Source organism: Ambystoma mexicanum, chromosome 7p, assembly GCF_040938575.1.
Source record: "Ambystoma mexicanum isolate Mex_15411 chromosome 7p, UKY_AmexF1_1, whole genome shotgun sequence".
NCBI lineage: Eukaryota > Metazoa > Chordata > Amphibia > Caudata > Ambystomatidae > Ambystoma > Ambystoma mexicanum.
The window spans coordinates 258196007-258216642 of NC_090939.1; the positions used below are offsets into that span (position 1 = coordinate 258196007).

Here is a 20636-nt window from a genome sequence, read left to right on the forward strand (position 1 = left end):
TTGCACTCTCAACTCAATTAAAATGTGCTGCACAAATGCAACAAAAATAACATTTTGTGTTTCAAATGTAATTTTGGACATGAACCATTGATGGGAGACATTCAGAATGGGACTACAGTAGGGATTCAGTTGGAAAGGAGGAGGGAAGGGCATTGTGGAATGGGTGGGTGAAGGGAGGTTTGTATGCATGTGTATGTTATTGGAGGATATGTTATTGTGTTCTAAATATTTGTAAGATCAACAAGACTACCTGTATTGAATGGACATGGTGTTGTATCCTGCATATGTATGAATGAGGTCTGAGTGAGTGTAAGAGCTGTGTTGGAATGCTAGGGGAGCTTGGAGTGTTGGGGCACCTGGGGATTCCAGGAGAGACGGTTAGGGACTGGGAGCTGGGCAGGGAACCAGGGTAGAAGCTACTGATGATCTCTCTCTCCTATATTCCATACTGAACCTGTAACCAAGAGACTAAAGCATGTTTCTCTTTCTACATACCTGGGTCAGCCTGGTTCCTGCTCCTTGTTATTACTGGCCCAGGGTAGATCCTGCAGGAGGCAGGATACATCATTTGGCGACGAGGATCTAAAGAATCCAGTGGAAGGTGGAGAGAAAAGTAACATGGAACTGGAGATCTGGAGAGAAGAAGCCCTGATGCCAACACCAGCTGGGAGAAACGCTGGTTTGGTGAGCTGGAGAAGTACAAAGCGACGCAAAGTTTGTGCCATTAAGGAAGATGGCTGTGGCATTAGGAGAAGCCAGAAGTCAAAACCTATCCAAAAGGCAGGAGCCCTACTTTTGACATATGGAAAGAGACTGCTGTGACATAAGGAGATGTTGCCACAAAGAGAAGAAGTTTGCCATGTGAGGAGCCTAGCATGCTGTGCGAAAACAGCCGAGCGCTGTTGCGCTCCGGCAGAGAAGTGGCTCATGGGAGTTGCGGTCTGATGGATGAGCATTGAGTGTGGAGGTACTGGTGAACAAAACAAAAAAATAATAATAATAATAATAATGAGTTGCTGCTTTATTAGGCCAGTCCAGGAGGGTCTTATGGGGTCTTGGGTGGCGCGCGCCCAGTAGAACCCCTGCGTTCCAGCTCCGCCGTTGAGCTGGAACGCATGGAGTTTCCCCTTCGCCATTGTTGTAATGCTCCGAGCTACGTATCCAAGTCTGGAGGGCTGCATCAGAGGTAAGGCCCCAGTAAGCGTGTACATGCCTGGTGACGTATACGGTAGTATTTGGGACTTGACAGGAATGTGGACGCTTTTTACATGCGATGCACGGAAAGAAGAACGAAAAATCTTCCAATGGAGTTATGAACATTGCTGCAGGCAGCGAGTTCAGTGGTGCAAAGCGTTCGGGATGTGGCTGTGAAGATATGTAAGCGGCGGCTGCACTCAGGTACTTTCAGTTTAGTCTGGCAGCATGACAATGGAGCATTTGGGACTCGTACCGGCGGTTAAATAAGGGAATTGAGTTTTGTTCTGGCGACACTTATTGCAAACAATGTGTTCGGCTCATCGTGTATTTGAAAATTACAGTCCAATTGATGGGATCAGCAACATTATGGGAGGCAGTAACTCACATGTGGAGCAACGTGGATTGAGATTTATTTTAAAACGCTGCCGGCACGTTTAGCTTTCGGGGAAAAAGTGACTTTGATGCTGCAAAGATAACAATGCGTATTGATGTTGTAACGAGTGTAATACATGCATATTTTTAGAAGTTCATCAGGTTTCATGTTGAAGTGCATGATGGATGGTTCACATGCAAACTATGTGCCATGAAGTTGTATGTATGCAAAATGGGTTGCTAGGCACTAATGTATAGAAATGCATTTAGTTACAGGGGCAACTCTATACGGACTGCACTTACATTTTGTTTTATGAACATTTTTTTATAATTCCGCAAAGGACGTTGAAAAAGCAGTGAAGCATATTTGAATAAAGAAGTTATCTAGTGAAGCCATTTCAAACAATTTCAAATGAAGTATCCTGATACAATAGGAGAAATGATGCACAGAGTTTTGAAGTTAAAGTGCATGAATGTCGGAATTATTTGTGGAAACGTACATAATGTTGTCTTAGGGAATCACTGATCATTTTTGCTTTATATGATGTGCAATTTGGGAAATGCAAAACTTTGGAAATGAAAATTTTGGGAAGTGCATATTATGGGATATGCAGGTTTTGTGTATGTGTTTTGCATGGTTTGTAGTTGCAGCATGGAAGGTGGGTTGAAGTTTGCGTATGTGTGTGCAAGTGGAGCCATGAGTATTTTACGCAAGTGTGCACACAGTATGTAGTAGTTGGGTAATTGTAGTATGTATGTGAGAGGTAGCACTTATGTTTTGTAATTGTGTGCGTGCAGAGAGTGTCACGGTTGTGCATCTGACATGTGGTTGTGTACACGTTTGTAGTGAAGTATTTTGCGCAAATATTGGAGTATTTTATTGGGAGTTGCATATATGCAATGGGGTTTGACTTATGCACCCTTATTGGTAGTAATATAAAAACCTTCAGGAGGAACCCCAAGTTTTGTTTTAAGGAGGTTGGACACAGTCGACTGTTCCAGTGATGTTGACCTTAGGGCATGCAGCCCGTTTCGAGGTTGTTGTGGATTTTCAACGCAGTTGTGCGTTTGAAAAAGGGAGGGAAAAGAGATTTTTTTTTTCTCAAAGTTGTGTATGTTTACTATATTGGGGCTACACAATATTGTCTGCGTTGAAGGTAACCGCACGGCAATTTTCCTTTTGTTGAGTTTAGGGTTGATTTTTAGGAACTAGTTTGTTTTCCTAAGTTTTTCTGTGATGCCAGGTGGTGCATGCGGGAGGAGATTTTTGTTTGTTTTTGCACACCAGTTAAAATTTCGTTTTTTAAATTTGTAGTGGAGGGCACACAGGTTTGTAGCCAGTGGTTGTTTGTAGTGAGGTTTTGGTTCATACACTGGCATGGGTTACTGGATTTACGTTCAGTTATATTTGTTAAAACTTAACTTCTGAGTTTTCAGGTCGCACCATTTAGTGTTCCATCTTTGAGGTGTATCTGATTTTGGATGTGCAAAATTTTTGAGGTTTGCATAGCGCTACCATTTTCCATCTTGGTAGTGGTTTGTTGTTTTACAGTTTTACATGGCCCTTTTTGCTATGTATATTTTGCGCCACGCCTCTTTCTATCGTGGTTGCGTTTTGTATTTTTTTGATCTTTGTGTCGTATGTCTCTTTTCTAGATCTTTCATTCCTTATTGATGTTTTCTCTAGGGGAGGAGGATGAGGCATGGTTGTTGGGATATTTGTTAGAGTGCATGGATCATTGTTGGCATGTTTAGGACTATCTGTTTTGGCCATTGTGTAAGTTTTCTAGATTCATGGCTACACTATTTTGGCATGTGAGTTAGCCTCTGCTGGGGTGTTGGGTTTGTGCTCAAGTGTGGCAGACTTCAGGCCAGGAGTGGCAGGCCTGGCGGAAGGTGTTTTAGTTTAGGTGGGTTTTGGTTTGTAGTTTTGGTTTTTGTTTGTCCATTGTAGCAAGGTTGTGCTTGGTGGTGGCCGCACCGGGACCCTGGTGTGGCAGGCCAGGGTGGAAGGAGTAGTAGAAATGTTGTGGTTGTTAGTCCTAGCATGGTTGTGACTTTGTGCGTTTTCTTTTGATTGTAAAGGGGGGGGTGTGTTGTATCCTGCATATGTATGAATGAGGTCTGAGTCAGTGTAAGAGCTGTGTTGGAATGCTAGGGGAGCTTGGAGTGTTGGGGCACCTGGGGATTCCAGGAGAGACGGTTAGGGACTGGGAGCTGGGCAGGGAACCAGGGAAGAAGCTACTGATGATCTCTCTCTCCTATATTCCATACTGAACCTGTAACCAAGAGAATAAAGCGTGTTTCTCTTTCTACATACCTGGGTCAGCCTGGTTCCTGCTCCTTGTTATTACTGGCCCAGGGTAAATCCTGCAGGAGGCAGGATACATCACATGGTATATTCTGTTCTTGAAATTTAAAGAAGTTTGAACACATTTTTAATTTGGTAGGAAACACAATTTCCTTGTCCTTGCTTCAGTATTCTGGGTGGGGCGGGTCTATATTTCACAACAAGTTGGAGGGACCACAAGCATCTCCTCCGGAGCCTGCTGGGAGTAGCCACAGTGCTCAGAAAGGTATTGTTGGGCGGACACCATCTGAGACGGTACAAAGACTGGGAGCCTCACTGCTTTGCCCGCTCAGAGGAGGAGGAGGCATCACCCTCAATTCTCCCAAGCCAGTCCAGGAAAGACATGCTGGGTGCTGGTGTGAATAGGTGGGAGGGCAGGTAAATAGGAACTGTGGTTAGGGCAGCTGAAGGAAGGTGACTGGACGGTGAAAAGTGAAGGAGGATCAGATATAACAGAAAGCGGAGAGCAGATGGGAAGGGAAGATAGGTAGATTGATGTTGCAAGACAATTTTCCTTGCTTCGCTTTTGAAATGAAAAGTTTTTTTTATAGAGGGATGCAAATGTATTTTTGCAGATCTGGGAAGGCATTTCTTGCTGGATCAGGGATCTGAAAATCAGGATCAAAACCAGCACTTTGTTGAGGGTACTACTAGACCCACACCCAACGGAATGTGGGCTCTCCTTATCAAAGCCCGGGGCCACCCAGATAAAAATTCCTGGAGCCGAGCCTGTCACCTACCCCCAAAGCACAGCTGGCAGCACCATATACTTTTGATTTCCAGCACAAATCATGTCTCAGTGGAAAATCTAATCTGGGTGTCCTGGTCAAACGACTTTGCGATCCTCTTCACACTAGCTCTGCCACACAAGTTCACCCCACCTGCCACACATCTCCCACACCCCCCAGCAAGATAAATCAAACACAATTCAGACACAGCCTTAGCTCAACTCATACAACCCCCATTCCTCCCACACACACATCCCTCCACTCTCCTCAACAATTACACCATCATCAAACAGGCACTCAACAAAATTGCCCCCTAAAATCACAAAAACCCCACAGCCGCCACCATAAACCATGGCTTGGGGTCAGGTTCCGGGGCGCGGCTCGGATGCAGGGTACTGTTGGCTGCCTGTGGGGTGCTACCTGCTGGGTATTGATGTTTGGCATGGCCAATTGGTTCCTCATTCGCCTCCTGCGCCTACGCCACCTCCTCTGCCTTTCAGCTGCTTTATCCTCAATAGCTCCTTGCAGGTTCCCCAGCCCAATTGCTGCTACAGCGACTGCCAGCATGGTTGTGTTGGGAGGTGGGTTGGGTGTGAGTGTGCTCCTTTTGTACATTCCCAGTGGTCAATGGTGTTCAACTAGGCTAATTCTGTCCACCTGTGGCCTGTTTGCTAGCATCGTTGTGTTGGGAGGTGGGTTAGGTGTGGTCCTTTTCTGCATTCACAGTGGTCAATGGTGTGCAGCTGTGCTGGTTTGGTACACCTGGGGCCTGTTACTGCTCACCTGGCATTGTAACGGCTGGTCTGCGGTGCCGGTATTGCAGGTGCGTTGGTCACAGTGCCACTGCCGTTTTTATGGCAGTGTTTCGGTGTAGGCGGAACTCTAAATGTGCCGGTAATTTGGGGAAATCCAGCATCTCTTTCGCTGTTTACGGTTACGGTGCTACTGGATGCGGTAGCACCGTGGGTGTAACTTTGCTGTGACAGTGTTTCCGGACTTGTTCCTCTGAATCTGCCGGTCCGGAAAACGGTGCTGGTACGGTGCTACCGGCACAGCTATTTCCGGACCGGCATACTTGTAATGATGCCCATAGACTAACGCCTATTTCTGTTGGCATTGACATAATAAAAAACACAAATGAAAGTCTGCACCACTTGAGCGTTTGGATGAGATTGGCTGATCTATCAGCATTACTCCTTCCAGAACATCAATCCGATAGTTGTACATGACTAGATAACAAAATAAAATAACTGAACGTATAATAATAATGATGTAGTTCCATATTTGTACTATAAATATGGATACTTTGGAGCCACCACTGACTTTAGATTAGATGTTGTTAGCACCACTGTGTTTTGCCTGAATAGATACCTTTCAAATGAGGCCATAGAAATGAATATCCAACAGTCTATTAATTATGGAGAGATTGAAGATGTTATGTACCTTGTAGGTGGCCATTTTGATGGTGTCATCAATACAATGTGCCATACACCATAGAGTGAAATCATGGGCATTATTCATCTGTAGCTTGTTTCTAATGACAAAACCAGTGCCGCCTATTCCTCACTAAAACTGCCAAGGCGCATCTTTTACCTATATTTGCTACTGTACTATACAAGACCGGTATGAGATTCCAATCAAGGTCAAATCGAAATGAACAACATGTGATTACCCTACTAGAGTAATACAATATTAAATGGCACTTATGGATGGTGTTATAGGGCTGCTTTAAGCAGCAAAACAGAACTGTACCCTAAAATCACTAAGTTCAAGAGACATAAGCACACATTCTTCTTAAATATGCAGAGATTTTGTAATGGTCTTCCTCCAGAATTACAGAAATCTTCTTTCATCTGCTTCAAGGAGCATCCCATGACCAAAGGCTAATTTCACTTGTAAATCCTCAGTCCTTATTTTCATCCCTGCCTCTCCAGGCCAAGGTGGTAGGTGGGAAAACAAACTATTACCCTCCCTATTCCCGGTGCTCCTAACTACTATTCACATTCTGGTCATACCTTTTGCTCTATCTCTTTCTTACAGACCTCCCTCACTCAGTGCACAAATGATGTTGAGCTGAATTATCTTCATTTACTTTACGGTTGTTGTTCCCAGCTATGGCCTCCTACGGCCACCATATCTTCCCCTCCCCTTCACCAGAAAATCCTTTTAGGATTGTATCCCAAACATACAAGGCCAGGTTTCCCACATTCACAGCTGTAATACAGCAGTATTGTTCTTCTTTAACTCCATGCAATTTCCATACAGTCTCTATGTCAGAGTAAGATAGAACAATACATGGGGCTTTGCCCTCCATTAGTGGCAGGATCTACCACTTCTTATAGCCCACTTCTTCCCCTCTCCCATCTCTAACCTACTTGACCCAGCTTTACCTTCATCTTCCAATATGGCAATATACTGTTTTCCACTCCAATTGGAGGGATTATAGACTATAATATAGCTTCATTATCCTGTAGTGGCTCCTTCCTCTTGACACATTGGATTACTATAGAACCATGTGTCTCTTTTATGGATTCGCTCTCATTTATAGAATTGTTTTGCACTTGCTCTCTTGAACTAAAAAAAGAATGTATGACGGTGACATTGTCCTATTACCATCCTCAACATATCATTAGTACTTTAATGCTCCTATTCATAACTCGATTTGTTTTGGTTCCTTCAAACACAGACTTCCGAAACCCATTTAAGTCTGGTCTGTGCTTTTTATTTTTTTTAAAACCACTAATAAGGGATAAGTTTGAAGCACTTTATGGAAATTGGTTCTTTTGTTACCTATTTGTGTGCCGATAACTGGTCAGATATCGGCTGCGGTTGTTGTCACTACAAGCCTTAATTAAATGGAGATTGTAATAATTATATTTGAACATTTTAGACTCTCCTAAAATATCAATGTATATTGATATTAAGAATGCAATGGAAAATCAATTCAGATATCAAATGAAAATATTAATTGGGCGATTAGATGGAGGAAAATTATGCTTCAATTAAATGTTTGCCGGGTGTACTGACAACAAACCCCTCAATGGTAAAACAGAAGTTGTTGAAGGGGGATTGGTGTGATAGAGATGTAATTATTCAATATTCATTATGTGAATATCATTTGAATAGAGAAGTGAAAGGTTTAGGAGTTGTCCCGATATGTTTATGTACATTTCCAAATATGAAACGCAGGAGCTTTTTTCAATGAGCATTCGTGTTAACCTATTCTCTACATAGGAAATTTTAGGAGCAAGATGTAAACTGCTGAGAGAGGAAAGAGGATGTAGATTATGTAACAATGTAAAATCATATGATCATTTATTTATTCAATGTTCAATGTTGCAGGCTAGAAGAGAAAAGAATGTTAGTAGTTTTGTATATGGTTCTAGCGTTTAATGCTGCAGAGAATTTGTCAAATTTGTTTACTGGGAAACAAGTGTCCTTATTATCATATGAAAAGCCATTTATAATGCAACAAGACAAGGAAGGTAAGACAAAGGGAGGACAAAACAGACGATCTTCCAAGGCCTTGTGTCATTCAGATCGTGCAAGTGCGAGGGGGAGGGAAAAGGAGAAGTGCCAGAGGGTCAAGGGGGAGCTATTAGATTGGTTTCATATTTATTTTCTAGTGACAAATTAATGATTGCGTAATGATTTGTTATATTTATCTCTTTTTTGTATGTGAGAGGTTTATTATAGACCAACGCCTAATAAAAATAAAAAACACACACATACTTTGCATATACATGTTAATATGGAGTTTTTTTTTACATCAGTGCAAGCCTGCTTGCATGTCTTAGAATTGATGCAAAGGTAATATCTCTTTTTGTTTATAACAAAAATTGATAGATTGGAAAAAGGGGAATAGAAAAACAAAAATACAGCTTCTTGGGGTTTTGCTCCATTTTGTTGAAAAAAAGAAATTATGCAAATACTACGGCCAATTTTGGCACAGATAAAAATTGACTCTTTTTATTGTTGAATTCTTCTTAGGGGATTGATGGATCAGAATCATATAGAATGAGGGAGAAATGTGTGGTGGAGATTTCCTTGCCAAACACACCTAGAATGGCTTAAAAGGCTGAGTGCTTCAGAGTTCTTCACAGACTCATGTACTTCAACAGAACTGTCGTCACATATTATGGCTACAGCCATCTGAAAATCAATACATATTTAATCATATTGTTTAATTTCAGAAATAAAATTTGCAGAATTCCAAAAGACATTTAATATATAATAAATATAACTGTATTCAATGTTGCTTATCTTTAAATGTAGCATCATTTAAACAGAAGATTGATCCATGCCAAAAAGGGGGCTCTGGAAGAGACTTTAAGAGTTTCCGCTTCATGTTCGTTTTGGGCTTCATCCTCTTTCAATTTTTCTTCCAACAATGTCTCATAAGCCCTCTCTGCTCTAGCAATTTCTTTGTGTGAATTAAAATGGACCATTTGCCAATTTAGAAGGGGAACAATTAGGTTAAAATCATTAATCAGTTTATTAAGATTCTTGATGTCTTCACTGAATTCTTTGCAGCTTTGGTTCCAGAGTTTGAGCTGATGCGATGTCTTTAGATCACTGCACTTCTTCCTAGACAACAGTATCTCATGTCTTAGCTTCTCAATTGTTTCTCGTATTTCTTTCTGCTTCATGATCCACTCTGGCTGGTATCCATTGTCCATTAGGATCCTATTCAGGTTGTGAGTCATTGGATCAATATGAGGGCAGTAGGAGAACTTGTCCAATGGCTTTCCTTTCCCGCTAAGGTTATCAAAGTCTCCTCTTGCCATTGACTCCTGAATGAGATCTTCCACCAAACGTTCAATGGCTTGTGTTATTTTAACCTTTTTGCTTGTTTTAATATCTTTGGCAATCATAGTGTTCTCAGAGTACTGGCTCTCAAGCTTCTGTTTCTTAAAGTCCATCACAAGATCAGATGCTCGATCTACCCGAAACTGTGTGTATTGCTTTTCCCGTTGGCTTGGCGTTCCAAAACCAACACCTTCATAACTTAAAAACTGCCTGTGCTGCAGAGCTTTGTATTTTGATTTATCATCTTCCTCCTCCTCTGGCTCAAGAACTGGTTTCATGCCCTTAGCCATTTCAGTGAGCACAGCTCTATATGCTTCATCTACACGCATGAACATGGTAGCATCAGCTGTTGTGGAACCACTATCTGGATGATATTTTTTAGCAAGTATACAGTATGAATTTCTCACATCGTCTAGAGAACATCCTTCTTCAACATCGAGAAGACTGTAATAATCTTTCATGCTCTTTTTGGATGCATACCCCGACAGCATTCTCTGAGCAGATATATACTGGCCGGGAAGTATGCAGACTTTGTGTAGCATAGCAGCTGAATTTACAACTAAGGGCAAGCCAGAGTTAAGTGCTGGATTGATGCAAAGCCACTTCATAATCACAATGATGAAACGCAGAAAGTGTCAGCCTATAAAATAAAAAAAATATATAAATAATATGTTTCAGACAACTAAAAGGTATTGCACATCTTGATTGTTCTCAATAGCGCAGGCATACCCAATCTGTGGCCCTCCAATTTTGGACTACAACTCCAATTAGCCATAGCGAGCACTCCAAAACAACAGAACCTTGAACCACACTTTAAAACATATATACATATTTCAAAGGGCGAGGTGTAAAAACACTTGGAAAATGTTATATTGTGCTATTTGCACTGCTATACCTTAAGGTGTGAATTCCAGGTTTAAAGTGTGCAACTCATGAGTTCAGCATCAATGAACCACATAAAAACTGTACTTGATGGAAAGCACTATCCTATTTTTTATCAAACAGGTTTTTATTGAGGTTTCACTATGCAACAAGCAGCATATTTGTGCAAAATAGAACAGCTTACAAATTCGGCTGTAACAGAAATCTCCATCACTTTAAAAGAAAACCCCCTCCCTGCCTCCAAATTAAATAAGCATCTGAAAACCTAAAGAGGCTAGAAGGAAGCACCACCTATTGAACATACAGTTGAATTTCACAAGGTTGTATGAGAACAAAATTACAACAGGTAATATTTATAGGTGGAGTAGATGGGATGGGGGATAAAAACACTCAAGTGGCAACTCTAAAAGAACCACCCTGGGATTCCAGGGACGGTCATTTTTCAACATCTGACTAACAGAACCCCAAACCTCCTGTCAAAATGGTGTAAGGATTGTGCAAGTGTACATTTCTTACATAAAGCTTGTGGTATCGGGCCAACAACAATCAAGGTAAGGCATCTTGAACCAACAGATAACGTTTGAGTCAAGTATCTTAAATGTGTTCTGCAACAGTGAATTCTCATAAGAATAAATTGTTCACATATAATCGAACTTCACCAAACACAATAGTTGTCGACTGAAGGAGGAAAAGGCAAAAAAGAGGAAAAAAACAACATAGAGATAAATCCATTTACAACAGCTTGGTAAAGTGAAGTATAAAAGAGTAGACTGCAATGGAACGTAAGCAAGTCTAGTGGACACTAATTAGTAGTGCAAACACAAATGTGAGAAGAAAGTGCTTGTCCTCGCAAAGTCGGGGCAAGTCCTGTACATTTAAACATTTGTCTGTTAACTATAGGTGACCAACCCTTGGTCTTTGTCGGGAACACAAGATTCCCAAAGGTGTAAATGGTGCCAGCAGGAGTGGGGCTGGACCCTAGGACGTTTTGGCTTCCAGGATTTGGTGCCTCCTTCCGGGCCAAAGGATTGTGTCTCCCTATGGGTGGTAAACACAAAATGGGGGAGTATTAGACTCACCACAGGGTGAAATGAAACCACAGGTTGTGCCAGTGATGTCTGCACGGGCACAAAACTGTGTGATTAAAATAAGGAGTAAACATTCTCATTTAAAAACAAATGCAAGCCAAACTTGAGCTTGTGTCCAGGGGGAGTAGGAGAGGAATTCAATTATGGTTTATGCTGCTGGAGCCATGTTCAAGCAGCAGAAGCGAATATGTCCCGCAGGTCTAAAGTGCCAGGCTAGAGACGAATCCAAGAGGATCCACCTGCAGGGTAACAAAAGAGTGGAAAGAGCCCCATGTTAGTACTGGGAGGGTGGCATGTTCCGCTAAAATCTGCAGAGTAAAGTGGATTAGGGTGGCTGGGTAGCTTACCTAAAGCCCCTGTGTTGGTTCAGGGAGTAGTGCTGCTTAGTGCGGGGGCCAGGTGGTATGCGCTAGGAAACTCCAGAGGTGTGGAGGGTAGGATGTGGGGGCTCCCACGCTGCCAGTAGTTATGAAGCAGCTGCAGAGTGAAGCCCTAGCCGTGTGTTCCCAGTCAGGGTACTGTGGACAAGATAGAAAAAGCCAGAGTTTTAGAATATGCACAAACCAAACCCACGAAGGTTGCGTACATGTTGAAGTCTGTGTGAATCAAGGTCAAAATGCCTGGGCCGCGATGGGTGCCTGACACCCAGTGTGAGCCTCCTGCTTACCTGGAGCCGCAGCGATGCACGGGTGGGTGGATGTGGACAAGTTCGTAACTGGGCAAAGAGCTGTGTATGCGCCGAGTGGATAGCTACTGTGCATGCTCATTTGGTAGTCCGCTAATTCCTAGCGCATGCGTGGAAGAAAGTAGCATGCGACTTGGCGCTGAATGGAAGAGGAGCATCTGAGTGTCGCCAAGGCAACGTAATGGGCAAACATGCAGCCCCGTCTATGTGGAGGCGTACTGAAGGGCTGTCTCCACGGGCAAGGCCTGCCCCAGGGCAAGATCTGAGCGAAGTAAGCTCTGCGTCGGTGAAAATCATATTGGCAGGCTGCAGTGCATCCATAGAGGCGCTAGTCTAGGAATACACTGGGGTTCAGTTGTGTGAATGAACCCTGATGGAGGGCCAAGGATGGGCCAGAAATATTGGCAAGGCAGATAGAGTAGAATCTGGGCAGGGCATGGGCTAAGTGGTGGACCTGTCGGGGAGAGGGGGCAATGTGGACAGGTGCTTCTCCCTTGGACTGGGAGAAGTGAGCACACGCTGGCGGGGTGGAATAGAGCTAGTGGTCTGCAAGCAGGGCGAGCAGGGTCAATACAAAGCCCTTAGTAGTGATGATTATATAAGGGCATTGCTTCATTTAGACCTTTTTCGATGGACCACAGTTTAAAGACCCACCACGCTTCTTTGTAGTTCAAAGCACTTCTTACATTCACTGTGTTTTGTATTTTCTCGAGGACCCACCACTTAAGTTGGTCTTGGTTATGTTGCAGTTCCAGGAAATTAGATACTAATGGGGCTGTTATTGTCCGGCATCTGATTCTGGAGCGGTGTTCCACAATACATTTGTATATTGGTCTGCTGGTTTGGCCTACGTACCGCAAGCGCAAGGGCATTCTATTGTAAAGACAACATTAGGTATTTTGTAGTTGGTGAATTGACGTAGAGTCCATTCCTTGCCTTCAATTTGAAAGGTTTTGATTTTGTTGGTAAACCGACACACTGTGCAGGAACCGCATGGATGGTGTCCCATGATCTCTCTTAGGTTCCACAGCCCTGTTCTGAGGGTTTTCTTCAGGAGCCTTGTATGGGTGAGCCATTCGTTTATGTTCTTGGACCGCTTGAGGGCCATTCTAGGTGGTGGTTTGTCAGGAAGTGTCTAGTCACGTATATCAGGATTCATCGTGTGCAGCCTGAAAGGGGTTATTTACTAGCCAGGGACGAACATGTATGCAATCATTTTGTGTTGAACATACCTGGAACAGCCCCTGGCCCTGGATCACATTGCTTTCCACAGCCCCTCCGAAATGCGATGCCCCAAGTCTTCCTCCGATCGCACCAGATACACGATCCAGATGCACCCACAGCTTTGTATTGCCGCCAAATCAATCCCTTTATGCAAGAAAGGGCCTTCAATCGATGATAGAAAAGGGAAAGGGTTCTTGAGTCCGCTTGCAGTACCCAAGTTAGAGATTTTCCAAAATATCTCCTTCTTGAATGCCAAATACTGTTTTATAGTCATTTAAGGATCTCACATTCTCACCTTTAAAAAGATCAGACACCTCGATACAATCCGCTTTTTTCCAATTGGAGAAACTATTCCTTGGCAGTCATGGTGGTGGGGAGGTGGCATGGGGGGGAAAATAAGTTTTTAAAAATGGTTTACAAAAAAGAGTTGGGAATGTTGTGAGGTTGCCCTGAAAGGCAATCAAATCCCAGACCTCTAATACAGATTTTGTATCCGGGTTTACATATACTGACGATCGGGCTCTGGTGCTTGGGAAGTGTGAGAAACCTGAGGGTATTCTCACTCCTACTCCCCTTGGATCCTCTGCGCAGGTGGCCAGGGAAAGGCCATCGCTCTTGGCTCCTGACACTGGGGGTGGAGAAGCAAGGGAGGCTCACCTGGGTGGTGGGAACTTGAGGATTGGGAGTGAGATATACTCAGGCGAGACACAGTATTCCCCTGTCCCTTCCAAGAAGAACCCTCCATTCCAAGGGCAGTACTGGGGTATTGCCATACATGTCCCAATGAACAAAGAAAAGGTAGGAGAGGCAAACGTACCTGAAAGAGGGAAAAGGGTTAAATGTAGCTTGAGCGAGACATAGTATCCTCCTTTCCCTACTGACAACCACCCTAACCCTTTCCCAACCTTTGTAGGCTATTATAAGCCAGTTCCCCTCACCCCTCAAATCCTCACATATAACATTTGAGAGCACTGAGATGAAGAAGATGCAACTAAGAATGATGGGGATTACCCCTTTACTCCACTCTGGTACTGGGATAAAGAAGATGCCTGTAAGGAACCATGAGGGCCAGGCATGTCCCTGGAATTGTGGTCAGGCAGGACTAATCAGAGTTCCACACCTGCAGCCTGCCAAAGGGCTGCAGGTATATGAAGGGAGACCAGCCCAGCAGGGCAGCGCGCGACAGGTGAAGCAGAAGGAGACCCGAAAAGGAGAACGCTGTGGTGGCCCAGGAGGAAGAACCAGGACACCTGCAGATGTCCGGGACTTTATTGTAAGTGGGCTCTGTATCCCCCACAAGCCTGGGAGCCTCCACACCAAAGCGTGTGCAACCGGGGCTGAGAAGGTGCCTGGGATGCCGAGGACACTGTCCGTGTCCAGAGACCAGCATCAGAGGTGCCGTGTGAAGCAGGGAGCACACGGCGAACAAGCAGAGTGCGCAACTGAGGGTTTTCCTGACCTACGAATTCAGGAGGTGAAAGGAAGTCGCAGGAAGCCACTGGGTGAGAGTGGAGAAGACAGGCGAGTGTCAGAGAAGCAATCCAGCACCAAACGCAGTCCAAAAGAATACATAATTACCTGCCTATTGAACAGCAAACTAAATGGAAATTCGATATTTGAAAATCCAATGCATATTGAATACCCAACTAAATGGAAATTGAGTATCGAAATAAAACCAGCAAATGCTGAATGTTGAATTAAATAACAATTTACCATTTAAAGCACACAACTATGCAATGAATACCAAACTTAATTAAGCCACGGAAGAGAACATTGAACTGAGCTGAAAAGTGAACTTAAAAACATATGTGGCAGAATGAATCAATTCAAATCTGGAAGTCTGATATATTAAAGGCTATGGGAAGCCAAACAGTGAACTTTAATAAATGAATGCAGTGTGACAAGCTACAACTGGGCAAGGAATGTGTGATACATGGTGACAGAGCCACAAGGTGACCAAGGAGAAGCCAGAGGATTACAAGAACATACTGAAAGCCGTGAGCCCAATACAGGTGATCAAGTGCCAGTGAGTTGGTCCTCAGGAACAAGTACCAAGTAACCTGTGTGTGAAGGTTGAGGAGCCCAGGGTCCCGGTTGCGCAACCTGTATTGGGTGAACCGTGTTGTCTGACAACTGTACCTAGATCAGAGGACCATGAATGGTGAAAGCTAGACACCGTGAAACAAGCCAAACAAAACCACTGCAGAAGAGCTGGTGAAGCAAGCCAGATAGAGGGTCAGGCTGACGTAAGACTTCTACATTTCTTGGGATTGGCATCTCAAGACCCCGTTTTTTAAACAACATTACTTGAAACTTGGGGAAGGGAATCCCAAGGACTGGTGTTGAACTATATAACTGTGAACTGGAGAAAGGTAGATTTGGAGCTTTTCTTTTATGGAAATTTCTTGTGCTTGGGGAAGGTGAGCTGAATGGAAGCTGTGAGCTGGAAGAAGCTCAGCACTTTGAGTGCATTTTCATGAGATGGAGATTCTCCTTTTGGCCGCCAATGCCAGAAAAGTACCCATCGCCGGCACCATTCGTCTCGGGAGGATAGCTCAGCGGCAACTTGCTTCGTGTCGTCTTGCTTCCAAGGCGAGCAACACAGTTTCGATCCCTGTGTCCGCGCTTAGAAACCTCTGTGTATTAAGCGCGTTATAAATGGATCTGCGTGAATTTTCCGTCACGGAAAAGTCAGCAATGGAAATGTTTGCACGAGAAATGTACAAACCCCAAAAGGTTCGTACATTTCCCATGTGAACATACATTCATGCAGATCCCACAAACCCACACCCCCACCCACACCCACAGCACACCCACAACACACCCCACACCCACAACACACCTACACCCCCAACATACCCCCACCCTACTTACCTTTGAAGACGCGCTGAGTCCCTGCAGCGCCAGTTCCCTTTCACTTCCGTGATTAGGAACCGGTGCCGCAGGGTCCTTTTCTTTTTTCTTCTTATTTTGTGGGCAGCTGCAGGGGTTTCCCCCAAAACCCCGCTCACTATACTGTACAGCATAGTGAGCGGGGTATTGCAGGGGACACCCCGCAGCCCCCAGCGTTTTTTTTTTTCTTCATTTGGTGGGGGGCTGGAGGGGTGTCCTCCACAACCCCTGCTCACTGTAGTGAGTGGGATGTTGTGGCAGACACCCCCGCCATCCCCCAGTCCGACCCCACCGAAAAACACCTAAACACATACCATGAAAAGTTTGAACTTTTGCTAGTTACGACTTTTCGTGGTGTTTGTTTTCGGTCTTTTGGTGGGGTCGGGACTTTTATAATCGGTAATTTCGTACAATACCGTTATAAATAACCAATCATATCCATTTTTTTCTTTTCATTCTTACCGTCTGGAAAATCCCAAAAAGGCACGTATATGGATTACATTCAAAGGCTCCATGTGTTAGGGCACTGGTTTTGTCCATAATTTACCACCAGTATTCGGGGATCAATGGACATTAACTGCCCATATGCCAATATGCCGCCCAACCTTGTTGGCATCTGGGACATGTGTGTGTTATAGTGGATTTAAACATATGTATTTTCATCAGTGTTATGCACACCTGATGTAGAATATTAAATTAAACCAATTTTAATCTTGCATTTTTAGAGGCTTTCTCTTCACTCCTGATCTTCAGATGGCGCTCCTAGGTTATTTTCACATTTTCCCCTCACTTTTAGTTTGTGGTTGTGGCCCCATTTATAAATTCCTTACATAGGGTTGAGATTAATCGCTTTTCTTGTCCAGTAGAGAGATCATATGTAATGCCGGATTTGTCTCTGGTTCTTCCAGTACGCTATTGCATTTATCTGGTTATATATCTTATTTTTGCTTTTTATAGGTCGCCTAACAAAAAAACATTTTTGGGGGGATTTTAGGCAGCCTACAAAAAAGCGAAAAAGACGTTGCTTCGCCCCTATCCCGGCTCTTCTAGTGGGATTTGTCAGAACTCGGGGGTGGAGGGGTTCGCCCCGGCCACCTCCCTCCTCACCCAAGACTTCCCCCAAACCAAAACACACAACATACACAAACACATATACTTACCCGTTTTACCCGACAGGGCTTCTGGGTCCTGTAATAAATCATCCCCATACAATCAAATCATATGGCATAACCTCTGTGTCTGCAAAATACCTCCTAAAGATTTGCGCTAAAGTGATAGGTATGTTTAAAATGAAAACCTAGGTTGAGGGAACTATTTATTCCTAGCACTGCACGTGCTCACGCATAGGGCACAAACGGGCATATTCTGCTCTGGACACCACACAAAAACACCCACTGTATGTACACAATGTCCTCAGCTCTGGGCTACACATAAACTCGATTTGCCACTAGATTGTGCTGCACTGTAGTTCTCTTCCCCACTGTCATCTTCCATGCTGTGCCCCACTGTGATCTTGCCACTAGGTTGTGTGAAGAATCCTATGGATCCCTCACTGAAGCCCTGCCTAAAGTCTCCTCCCAAGAGGCCAGGGAAGGCAGGCGCTTCTGATCTCGACCTTGGGGATGGTGTACTGCGGGAGGATCAAGGCCCAGGGTGGTAAGGAGATTCCATGGGATGAGACGCGGCATGTGTCCTTTGAAAGGGAACATCTTTTCCAAATGACCAAAACAAGTAATGGCTTATTGTCATTATGATGTCCCTGAATCATATTTAAGATCAGTGGCTCTGGGCACCAGCAATATAAAACCTGAACAAGCCTTACCCACAGAAAATCCCTATAAAGTATTTCAAGATAAACACCCTTCTTACTCCTAAAGTTCTCTTTAAATAACTTTAAGGGGATTAAATCTACCCCTAACTAGCAGACGTTATTTAAAATAACTAACTAACTTTGTTGTTGGGGACTACAAGTCCCACAATCCTAAAAGTACTGGGACGAGGAAGAGAGCTGAAGAGGCATGCATTAAGCCTATCAGCCCACACCTGAAGGAGCCTGTGAGGCATAAAAGACCCACTCAGGTGCAGGCAATCAGAAGGAGCTGGACCTGTGACTGGAGTGTGTGTTGGAGCATTAAAAGCAGAAAGTATAAGGCACGAAGATGGTAACCCAAGCAGAAGTGGGAGAACTAAAGGGACACCGGAACATGGATGCAGCAGATTTCTCCTGCTTGTTCTGAGAGGGTCCTGTTCCCCCAAACTCTGAAGAGCAAAGGCTGTGCAGCGGAAGACGTGCAGAGAGGCTGTCTATCCCCATGTGAGCCTTATTGCCGTGCAGAGAACGTGTTGGAGACCATGGCGAGAAGCTGTTGTCACGCTGTGGGTCTCAGGAGCGAGAGGGGCTCCTTAAACGAGTGACTGTACTGGAGACACTTTCAGCGAGGAAGGGTGTGGGTCCCTGTGAAGCCAGAAGAAGTAGAAGTTGTGGCAGAAGTCATGGAAGCAGTAAAATTCACATAACAAGGTTCACAGAAGCCAGTGAGTGAAACCTGGAATTCTGATTCCTTGCGCGAGCACTGCCAACAACAGTATCCAGTTTCCTATTCACTCGCGTACAATTAGAAACAAGCTGAAGTTGTTTGTTGAAGCTTTAATCAAGGTACAATGGAAAAGCAGCACTCATGTGTATTGGGTAATTCTTTTTACTCACGTGAAGAGCAAACGCTGCAAAGGACCATTGTTAAATCCTTAAGACTGTGAACTTCATGAAGAAGTGGTCGTGTGTCTCTGGTTAAGGAGAGCAAACATTTCGAAGGCCATTGCTGAATATCTAACACTGACAAGACTATTGTTAAAATCTTTAACCTTTGAATGTGACTAATTGTGTTTTCAGAAGGAAGACTGAACTCTATCCTTTACTTTCACATGGGCATACATATTCTAAACAAACCTTTAAGCTTTGAAAACTACCTAAAGAAGTGGTTGCGTCTTTTTAATTGTGTTTTCAAAAGGAAGACTGAACTCCCTACACAAGAAAGTATGCAGTTAAATGCTGTATACACAGTTGAACAGAAGAGCAAGCATTGCTCAAGCCAAGAGTCTCCCATAATATTGAAAGCAGCCTTTCCCGGAGGCAAAAAGCAAACTATCTATTACTGTGAACCCAATAACAATTCGACATTGTATAAGATACCAGTGTGCAGACATTACCTAAAGCCAAGTGGCGCCAAGACTTCTGGCTAATCACTGGGCTAAGGTTGGCAGAGAGGTGAAGGCAAAGTTGTGGAAGGGAAACTTGCTGTAGATTATCAAAATTTGAAGTTATTGTTGTGGCAGACAAACAAGAAAGGCAAATAAGCTGCCCCTTTTGAAGAGAGATATTCAGAGGAAGAGTGCCTTGCCTGCTGGAAGTTGTTTAAGTACTTGAAAGAGAATCTTGTCAAACCTTCTTGAAATACAAAGTACTAAAGCTGTGGCAGTAGCCAGTGGCTTAAACAAAGATGTTCTATGAGGCAAAGGAGATTGTTCTCATGGTAAACTTGAGCAGAAGTGAAGTTGTTGAAGTGGAAGCAGCAGTACTATGAAATCATCCTGACAAATATACCTACAATGAATCCTAATCTTGCAACAAATGTCATTCTGACTGCTAAGCAAGAACTGTGTTTCACTGATAGTTGTGGAAGTTGTATTTCTTTTGAACTGTGGCAAGTCTTCTTCGATTGCTGGAAGCATAGGCAACGCATCGCGGCTGAGAATACCATTGGTGCTGTTCAGAGGAAGTTGCAAGTCCATATTGCATCAAGGAGAAAGGATTTGGTATTGTTGGGACTTTGGTTAACAAAACCTGATTTTTACATTGATTTGAGGCTTAAGTACAAGGCGTTCCTTATCGTCTGATTTGAAACTTATCCTACAAGGAGTTCCTTATTTGTACATCGGAACAGAATTCACTTTAAATCCCGGGGAAGGGAATTCACCTAAACTTTTGAAAGATTATCAAGAAACTGTGAATAGTGTTGATGTTATTTGAATTGCCATATATTTTCTTTGTGTATTTGTTGTTTAGTGTGAGGGCCAGCCATCCTGTGTTAAGAGTATTCCCCTTTAGTGTTGGTTAGGCAGGGAAATCCTCAGCAGAGTACGGACAATGAGGCAGTTCTCTTTAATTTCTTTTAAATAAATTGGCACATGATAATCATCAAACAGTTGTCCACCTTGCATTGCTGACCCCTCACAGTTGACGCATCAAGGTTTTACTGCTTCCTAGAGTGACTCTTCACATAGGTCTTTGCCCATTGCTGTCTCAGGTTAGCCCATTACATCATAACCAATGTTACATTTCTCCCCTTTGTGATCTCTAGAAGACCCCTCCCTCTGCTTGAGAGCCTTGAACTGTCACGCTGGCATGGGTG

General features: G+C 43.7%; 1 protein-coding gene across 1 annotated transcript in view; it reads right to left on the reverse strand.

Moving 5' to 3' along the window:
* Nucleotides 1–8848: 8848 nt before the first annotated feature.
* Nucleotides 8849–20636, reverse strand: part of DNAJC28 (DnaJ heat shock protein family (Hsp40) member C28) — a 178969-nt gene continuing 167181 nt past the window's right edge. The window contains exon 2 of the mRNA XM_069636277.1: nt 8849–10096. Coding sequence (XP_069492378.1) covers nt 8925–10064 — 1140 coding nt within the window. The 5' untranslated portion in view covers nt 10065–10096 and the 3' untranslated portion in view covers nt 8849–8924. The remainder of the gene's footprint in view (nt 10097–20636) is intronic.